This window comes from Anguilla rostrata, chromosome 13 (genome assembly GCF_018555375.3).
Source record: "Anguilla rostrata isolate EN2019 chromosome 13, ASM1855537v3, whole genome shotgun sequence".
In the NCBI taxonomy this organism is placed as follows: domain Eukaryota; kingdom Metazoa; phylum Chordata; class Actinopteri; order Anguilliformes; family Anguillidae; genus Anguilla; species Anguilla rostrata.
The window spans coordinates 40,009,883-40,019,240 of NC_057945.1; the positions used below are offsets into that span (position 1 = coordinate 40,009,883).

The 9,358-nt window shown below is 47.5% G+C and overlaps 1 protein-coding gene and 1 long non-coding RNA gene across 3 annotated transcripts in view; one reads left to right on the forward strand and one right to left on the reverse strand.

Annotated features, from left to right (window-relative positions):
* LOC135237611 (potassium voltage-gated channel subfamily D member 3-like) overlaps positions 1–3,658 on the forward strand; it is a 104,764-nt gene extending 101,106 nt beyond the window's left edge. For both annotated transcript variants that reach the window (XM_064304908.1, XM_064304907.1), the window contains exon 6: positions 62–3,658. In XM_064304908.1, the coding sequence (XP_064160978.1) occupies positions 62–257 (196 nt within the window). In that variant the 3' untranslated portion in view covers positions 258–3,658. The remainder of the gene's footprint in view (positions 1–61) is intronic.
* Positions 247–9,358, reverse strand: part of LOC135237612 (uncharacterized) — a 35,961-nt gene continuing 26,849 nt past the window's right edge. Inside the window, exons 2-3 of the long non-coding RNA XR_010324876.1 lie at positions 710–805; positions 247–385 (exon numbers count right to left, since the gene is read on the reverse strand). This is a non-coding gene — a long non-coding RNA (uncharacterized LOC135237612). The remainder of the gene's footprint in view (positions 386–709; positions 806–9,358) is intronic.

A 9,358-nucleotide genomic window follows, 5' to 3' on the forward strand; every position in this document is an offset into this window, starting at 1 on the left:
GCCTTGAGAAAAAATAACAATAACAACAATGCCCCCCCCCCCCCCCCCTCCCCCCCCCCAGCCGCTCCAGTCTCAACATGAAGCCGGACAACGGAGCCCGACTGAACTGCAAGGGCGGGCAGATCACCACGGCGATAATCAGCATCCCCACCCCCCCCGCCCTCACCCCGGAGGACGACGGCCAGGGCCCCCCCAGCCCCGGCGGCCCCCGCCGCCCCACCCCCTGCCCCAACGTGGTCAAGGTCTCCGCCCTGTGAGGGAGGGCGTGGCGGGCGTGGCAGCGAGCGTTCTTCAGCCGGGGGCGCAGTGACCCTCGGAGAACAGCAGGGGGAGCTGTGGGGAGACCAGATGGCTGCAGCCGTGTCGGAGAGACCCGTCGTCTCTCCTGGGGGGAGAGAGAGAGAGAGAGAGAGGAGGGAGTGACTCCTTCCCTGTGGTGAGGGAAGTGGGAGTTTCAGAAATGGCAGGGGTTGGGGGGGGGGGGGGGGAAGGAGGAGGAGCTCCAAACGAGTGCTTTCAGGAGGCAAGAGTGAATTTTAACCGTCCAGTTACATTTCACTATAAACTGAGCTCACAGGAAACTTACAGTACATGCTACTGTGTGTCAAGTAACTTTTAGAAGTTTATTTCAGTCTGTTAGGAGTTCCAACAGCTACATAAACTAAACTAAAAGAACTAATGGCGTACTTTTACGTGACTTGTTATTTACCTTTCGAAGCAAAAGCAGGTAGGTGATGCTGCGGGCGTGTAGCTCCTGTTCCAGACGCCATTTGTTTTGTGTCGTGTATATGATCGGCCTATTTACCTTGATAGACAAAAGAAAAGAAAAAAAAAACATAATTTGTCAAAATATTTATGTGTATTAATTTATTTTGCTCAAGTTTTAAAACATTTTAGGGAAGGTATGCATGTGAGCCAAGGAGAAATTGTGAGATCTATGTACCGTATGTTTGTGTGAATGAGAACGACAGTTTGTTTTTTAGATAGTTTGTTTTCAGGTGTTTTTCAGGTGTAGTCAGAAGGTATGTAGGTACAAACTTGCTGCCACTGGCAGTGGGCTCCTGAACTATATTTTTGTCAAAAAATCTCAACATAAAAACCTGTAATTAAGCAGAAATTGTGCCCCACCTTCTCACCAACGCCTGTCTGATCTGCTGCGGGACTTCTCCACTCATCTTCTCCTTGTACAGTAAGAAGTTGGTTTCAGGTGTACAGGTGCGCCAGTATTTCTGAAAACTGAAAAACTGAACCGTGAACAGAACACCTGAGGCCTTCGCCAAGTTCAAGACGTAGACCTGACTTATTCGGGAGTAAAGAATTCAGAAATATTTTGTTTGGGAGTAAAGAATTCATAAATATTTTGTAATATTGGCGATCTACTATTGGCAGAATACTTCACTTTACTCTCTCTCTCATGTAGCTGTACGCTGCCCTCTTGTCTTAACGCCTTCAGTAATTGTTCTTTCTCTGTCCCCGTTTTCAGAGTTGTGTGTTTTAATTGTTGGTTTTGTGCTACGTGTGATTATTAGGTTTGTGGACTTACCCTCTTCCCTGGCAAGCTGATCTCAGTTCACTTGTACTCTGAAGTACTTTGTCTGAGTTTCAGTGGCAATTTTGAACCCATCAAGTTCTCTGCTACCCCCCCTCCGACCCCCCCGACCCCCCATCACCCACCACACCACACCCACACCCCAGCCCCAGCCTGTCAAGATGAAGCAAAGTCGTGTTTTGGAGAAAAATATGACGGCCAAGTCATTGGCCTCCAATTCCTTTTTTTCCACGTCTTACGGCAGTTGTTATATGGGTCAGGCCCCTCTTTGGTCACTGGACATTTTTAAAGCTCCCCTGACAACTTTGGTTCCACTTGGATGCCATTTTCTTTTTTTTGGTCTCTAATGGACTTTTTTTTCCATCCACTCCACTCCCCCCCCCACTTTGAGAATCCCTGTCTCAGAGTAAATAAGTTCCTGTGCATAATTCAGACATCACTGTTGTCATGCAAATTGATCTATTATTTTTACTTTATTCATTTTTTTTTAACAAATATTGGAAATTCTCACCCAGCTTTATTCACTGTAAATTCCTCATAATTCAACATATAACAATCCTGTAACTCAACATCATGCAAACCCCATGTGAGGAAACCAAAATGGAAAATCAAAAAACATTTAACATTAACAAATAACTCAAATTAATGAGTGACATCCAATTACAGTGCACATGAAATTGGAAAACACAGTGGAGCCTTGGATCACAGATACTACCTATACAGTCGAACTGTACTAATGTAATAAAGTGGGCGTGGTGGAATGCTTGTGGACCTGTCAATCACACTGATTTCTCAAGCACACGCACAGCGGTGGTATTACTGTATAAACTAGAGGACCAGCGATATTACAGGTGTGGACAACAACACACATCAGACGTCATTTTACTGCCCTGCATTAGCAAAGCCCCGACTCTGGTTCCTGGTGGCAGTTCCATAATGGGAAACCAGTGACTGCAGTGAATGAGCCATTGAGATAAAGGCCACTGAGCTGAAGGTAGCCCTGAGTGACCCGCTTTGCAGCCCGAGGTAACTGTGTACGCTCTGGTGCATTTAGCTTGGCAACTTAGCTTGCAAAAGAAGGCAGGAAGGAGGCGGGGCATGTAAATTAACCTGCCTGCCAGGCTCGGCCAATCACAGCCCCAGGATCCAGGATCAGCCAATGAGAGGGGCAGGCTGGCCCACTCTGATCCCCGCTCACACACGCATTTCCCCCCCCCTCCCCCCCTTTTTTCTCTTTGTAAATTAAAGTCACGCTCAGCACATCTTGCTTTGTCAGTTTGGGATGGCAGAGACAGGCGTGGGGTGTGGCCTATCACCACTGCGGGGGGACAAGCCGGACTCACACAGACAGGAGCTAGAGGAAGACACTGTGTGCAGCTCGGAAGGCAAACCACAAGTGCTCCACTGGGGAGGGGTGCGTCTCCTTTGGAATTCTCCAGAACATTCCTTTATCCCACAGCACAGTGAGAGTCCGTGCACCTGTAGCCGCCTCCCCGTACACCTGGGAGAGGCTTTGGGGTCCTGCCCACCTGTGCATCGCGTCGAGCATCTCCGCTGGGGAGCAGGTCCGCGGTGCGGGACTCAGAGCACGGGCACGGGTCACCAGAGGAGCACCGTCACCTGTCCCACGGCCAAAACGCAGGTGTGTGCGTGCCGAGCCAGCGATGGGGCCTGCTCTCAGCACACCGGCCCTTCCCCGTCTTCAAACAGAGTCCCATCGAAACGAAGCAGATCTCACTGGCGTGACCTCATCGCAGAGCACTGAGCGGTGTTATTCATGACAGTTGCCATGGTCACCGCAGCACGGGTTTGCCATCCCAAAAGAGGGAGAGGATGACAGGGGGCTCGTCCACCAGTGTGAATTACTCGTGTTGTTTTTATACGGGAAAGGTGGAGGAAGGTCTGTTGCCTGTGCGTCCCTGTTTTCCTTCCCCTCCCCCGGCCCTTCCTCCCCCCCGAGCCCTTCCCTTTGAGCTCTGGCTGTTCGCTGTGTGTGCTCTGTCAGGTGTCCTGTATCAGTTTTGACTTTGTCTTGTGTCTCACTGACCGTGAAGAGACTGAAATCTGCATCTGCCAAATACAGCCTCGTGGAATTTATTCTTCCAACAACTGCCTCTGCCTCTCTCTGAGTGTGTGTGTTTGTGTGTGTGTGCGTGCGAGTGTGTGTGCGCACTTGTGTGCATCTAACCAATAAATTAATTATAGATCTTATTTTGCAAATTAGAAATGCATTTATTTTGATGGGAAGATTTTGCAATAAAAGGCTTATTAATAAGGTGGCTTTCTCTGAAATCAACCCTATTCTGAAGAATATGTCAACATAAATTTAATTTGGAAAAATAACCTCAAGCACCCACATCATCAAAGTTAGCATTGTTCAAACAAAGAACTTAGCATTATTAACAGAATGCCATGCTGTTTTAATGGACATGAACTGAGGCATGCTAAAGTACATGTGCTAATAGAAAAAGAAATTATACCGTAGACATTTGTTGCTGTTTATCAGTTTTGTTTGATTCCATCTGATCGGCATTTATGGTGAGAAACCTCCCTCAATATTTCTTGAAAACATGGTGTAGATTTTTTAAATACAGATTTGTTTTTCCGCACCGTTTACTTTAATGGCGCCAGTTCTCCATCACATCGGGCTTCGCGTCTCTCACTCCACCGCCCCACCACCCGTACAAAATGTCTGTCAGACACAGCTCGGTAATGAAAGCAAACGAGACATGAAATTAGGGGTGTTACACGGACAAGTGAAGCCTGCCTGTGACAACCTCACACAGAGCGCCGCTTTCACCTGAGCAGCACAGGGGAGTCCCCACAGGTGCCATTCAGGTGTCTGCTCAGTCTCCGCAGGTGCCAATCAGGGGTCTGTTCAGTCCCTGCAGGTGCCATTCAGGTGTCTGTTCAGTCACTGCAGGTGCCATTCAGGGGTCTGTTCAGTCCAAACCGCGGCTCCACACAGGCTAAGCTAAGCACTCAACTCTCTGTCACCTGTCGTAGGCATCAAATAACTGAACGGCTAAGTAAGGTCATGTTTCCATTTCAGTGGGTTCATGAATCAACTGTAGTAAATGTTAAATGGTGAATATTTTTAAAAAGATACCGTCCTAGCTTGTAAATTTTTCTGGGTAAATCTCAGCTGGCTTGCTAGTCAAACAGATTCCGTGTGCCCATTTCACACAGTTCAAACAGAACCATCTCACCACAATGTATGTCTGGTGCACGGCTGTACCAAGGGCTGCCCCCTGCTGGAGAGGTTGTGGCACAGCTCACTCAATGGCAGAGCGCGCTGGTGAGTAAGAGCAGTGTTTTCTTTTCACCACCAGATGGCGATAAAAGCAAAGAAATTCATTCAGGTATTCTTTTTTTCTTTGTGTATGAAGACCACAACATTACATCCCCTTTGTTATTGTTTTAGTTAAAGAGAATATCTTAAAGAGAATATGCACCATTGCATCATTGCAAAGTTTTTTGTCCCTCGCCATACTACCTGAATACAATTCACAGAGACAAAAGTCTGTAAAATGTAACAGATTCGAAGCCAATACATTGGTTTTTTTTAATAATCTTAAATTATAAAATACGTATATGCGTAAATACAAGCCCAACGTTTTCTGATACAAAACTGTCACTGTGGAAAAGCAGGAAGGACCGTTTCTGAGAACCCTGGAGAATCTAGAGCCTCATTTTCCCCTCAGCCATTTTTTATTTCCATATTTTACCACTAGATGGCAATGTTTACACGTTTATTTCAGAACAGCCCCTCCAGTGACCATTCATTACAGTGGTGACCTGAGGAAACGTAAAAGTCACTCGAAGAATTAATTGGCAAAGACACTTCATTGGGTGGTCTTCACATTTGTCATTTATAAAGTGGGCGTCATTCACAATTAGACTGGGATACTTTAACACCCTAAAAATTGTCCTCAAAAAGGATGTTCTTCACACCACTCATAAGTAGAATAAGAAACAAGAATGAAAAATGCTGCAGTAGTTTTACACAAGAGATGAGGGTACATCAGCGAATTAAAAAGTCAACAACAGTAAAATAACCCCTTAAAAGCCCAAAAGCTCACGGAGCATTTTCATGTTTTATGTACCGCAGCTGTATAAACAGGTCAGAGAGACGAATCTGAAATACGACCCGGAGAGCACATGCATTATGAAATTATGACACGAGAAATAACTCATCAGTGATGTGTTCCTGGCCTCGGGGACCAGCATGTGCTACTGCAGACGTGCTGGGCATGTAATTCAGCCTGCCGAATTGATTCTGTGGCACAGAACTGCCCGCTCTCGCCCAGAGCAAGCTGACCTGTTAACTTCAACCCACGTCAGCACGCATCAAGCCACACAAACCGACGGAGGTACGTAGAAAGTCACGAACTCGGTGCGTCAGCCTGGATAACGGTGCCTTGCCGAGCGCGTAGAGAATAATAACGGGATAATTCTTTATGAATGTTCCTGTATTCATAAAGAGGTAGAGCTGGGACTGCTCCAGAGCGGCTGCCTGTGACTCCAGGTCACCTGGGCACACGATCCGATCCTGGGGGGGGGGGGCCTGACGTTCCGGCAGCTTCTACCTGAGCTCCTGCCGCTCAGCAGTAGCCAGACAGGATGTGAACACATGAGTAATTAGTAATTATATGCTAATGCCTGAAGACTAAGAAAATAGAATCTGTTTCCTCTTTATTGACCATCCCAAGTTTTTCCCATAAAACATTTGTCCGTGGTTTCATACCAGCAACAGAACCCCCCCACCCCCACCCCACCCCCACGCCCCCCGCGTATTTTCACAAGGCCGTGGGAGAGGAGATATCAGGAAGCGAGAGGCAGATTCAGCCCCCACTCCCCCCACCCCCCCTCGTTTGGAGGAGTGATTCATGCGTATGCCAGCCCCGCCCAGCCCCAGCCACTCCCCCTCGCCCCCCCCGCCCCCCCAGCCCCCATCTCTCCGAGATCCTGGCCCATCCTCCGGCTGCACGTGAGCGGCTATCATGTTCATGTGTCGGGGATGAATATTAAGATGATAATAATGTTCATTTAGATGGATTTAGGTCAGCAAGCGGAGCGGAGGAACTTCAAAACCCAGTTAGGAACCCAGTATTCTGCCTCTCTATCCATCTCTCTCTCTCTGCCTCTGTGTGTCTCTCTCTCTCTCTGTCTCTCTGCATCTTGCTCGCTCTCTCTGTCTGCCTTTGTCTGTCAGTCTGTCTGTCTCTCTCTCTCACTCTCACTCTCTCTCTCTCTCTCATGGCTCATTGCTGCATTTGAATAAGAATTTTCTGGCCCCAGGAAATCAGCTGAAGCCAACACACCAGAAAGCGCACAAATCAAGGCCAGTAATGGAAGAGACGTTCTGTGGCATCAGTGTGTCTGTTATAATGGAAGCAGCGATACCACACTGAGCGAGCAACACGACGGGCCAAGTGCAGAACTGGATCCACAACAGAAATTCTAGCTTCAAGCCTCCATTTTTTGTTTTGTTTTATGTTGGCAAGTGCCAAACACCCACAGATTTGTTAGAAAATGTCCTAAAAAAAAAACAGAGAAAGCGACGAGCATCCAACAAGAACAAATTTGAGAAAAAAATGCCGAGACCCACACAGTCATGGCTGACTGATTGCTAAAAGCCTAATGATGTACATGCATTCATACTACACGCCTTGAGAAATTTCAATGCCCTGAACAACATTTGTTGGGGGAAAAAACCCACTTTTCCTAAAAAAAAAAAAAAAAAAAAGGAGGAGTAATTAAGAGGTTGTGGGGTCCGCTGACAAGCAAAGCGCCATTTCCACGCGGTCCTATAGGTACATTGGTTTTTTTTAATAATCTTAAATTATAAAATACGTATATGTGTAAATACAAGCCCAACGTTTTCTGATACAAAACTGTCACTGTGGAAAAGCAGGAAGGACCGTTTCTGAGAACCCTGGAGAATCTAGAGCCTCATTTTCCCCTCAGCCATTTTTTATTTCCATATTTTACCACTAGATGGCAATGTTTACACGTTTATTTCAGAACAGCCCCTCCAGTGACCATTCATTACAGTGGTGACCTGAGGAAACGTAAAAGTCACTCGAAGAATTAATTGGCAAAGACACTTCATTGGGTGGTCTTCACATTTGTCATTTATAAAGTGGGCGTCATTCACAATTAGACTGGGATACTTTAACACCCTAAAAATTGTCCTCAAAAAGGATGTTCTTCACACCACTCATAAGTAGAATAAGAAACAAGAATGAAAAATGCTGCAGTAGTTTTACACAAGAGATGAGGGTACATCAGCGAATTAAAAAGTCAACAACAGTAGAATAACCCCTTAAAAGCCCAAAAGCTCACGGAGCATTTTCATGTTTTATGTACCGCAGCTGTATAAACAGGTCAGAGAGAGGAATCTGAAATACGACCCGGAGAGCACATGCATTATGAAATTATGACACGAGAAATAACTCATCAGTGATGTGTTCCTGGCCTTGGGGACCAGCATGTGCTACTGCAGACGTGCTGGGCATGTAATTCAGCCTGCCGAATTGATTCTGTGGCACAGAACTGCCCGCTCTCGCCCAGAGCACGCTGACCTGTTAACTTCAACCCACGTCAGCACGCATCAAGCCACACAAACCGACGGCGGTACGTAGAAAGTCACGAACTCGGTGCGTCAGCCTGGATAACGGTGCCTTGCCGAGCGCGTAGAGAATAATAACGGGATAATTCTTTATGAATGTTCCTGTATTCATAAAGAGGTAGAGCTGGGACTGCTCCAGAGCGGCTGCCTGTGACTCCAGGTCACCTGGGCACACGGTCCGATCCTGGGGGGGGGTGGGGGGGGGCCTGACGTTCCGGCAGCTTCTACCTGAGCTCCTACCACTCAGCAGTAACCAGACAGGATGTGAACACATGAGTAATTAGTAATTATATGCTAATGCCTGAAGACTAAGAAAAAGGAATCTGTTTCCTCTTTATTGACCATTCAAAGTTTTTCCCATAAAACATTTGTCCGTGGTTTCATACCAGCAACAGAACCCCCCCCCCCCCCCCACCCCACCCCACCCCGCGTATTTTCACAAGGCCGTGGGAGAGGAGACAGCAAGCAAGCAGCAGATTCAGCCCCCACTGCCCCCATCCCCCTCATTTGGAGGGGTGATTCATGCGTATGCCAGCCCCCCCGCCTGGCCACTCCCCCTCGCACCCCCCCCCCAGCCCCCATCTCTCGAGATCCTGGCCCATCCTCCGGCTGCACGTGAGCGGTATCATGTTCATGTGTCGGGGATGAATATTAAGATGATAATAATGTTCATTTAGATGGATTTAGGTCAGCAAGCGGAGCGGAGGAACTTCAAAACCCAGTTAGGAACCCAGTATTCTGCCTCTCTACCCATCTCTCATCTCCTGGTGTGTTTCCCTCTCTGCCCTCTCCCTCCCTCTCTGTCGACCTTTGTCTCTGTCAGTCTTCGGTTTCTCCACGTCACCGTCTCTCTCTCATTCACGGCCAGAGACATTGAATAGACTGTGTGGCAGAGAAGTCAGCTGAACCAACACACCAAGAAGCGACAAACACACCAGTATCTATCAAGCTTCTGTGCCATCCGTCAGTGGTCTGTTATTGGGAAGCGCGTGCGCCTGAGCGGCTACGCGCCCCCCCAGCTGTGCTGCGAACTTCCCCCACACCGACCTACCACTTCAAGCCTCGATTTTTGTTTTGTTTTATGTTTGGTAAGTTCAATAGCAGCCTGAGTTTTTTGTTAGAAAATGTCCTTCATAGAAAGGACGTTTTCTTCCCTCCTCCACAGTACATAATTT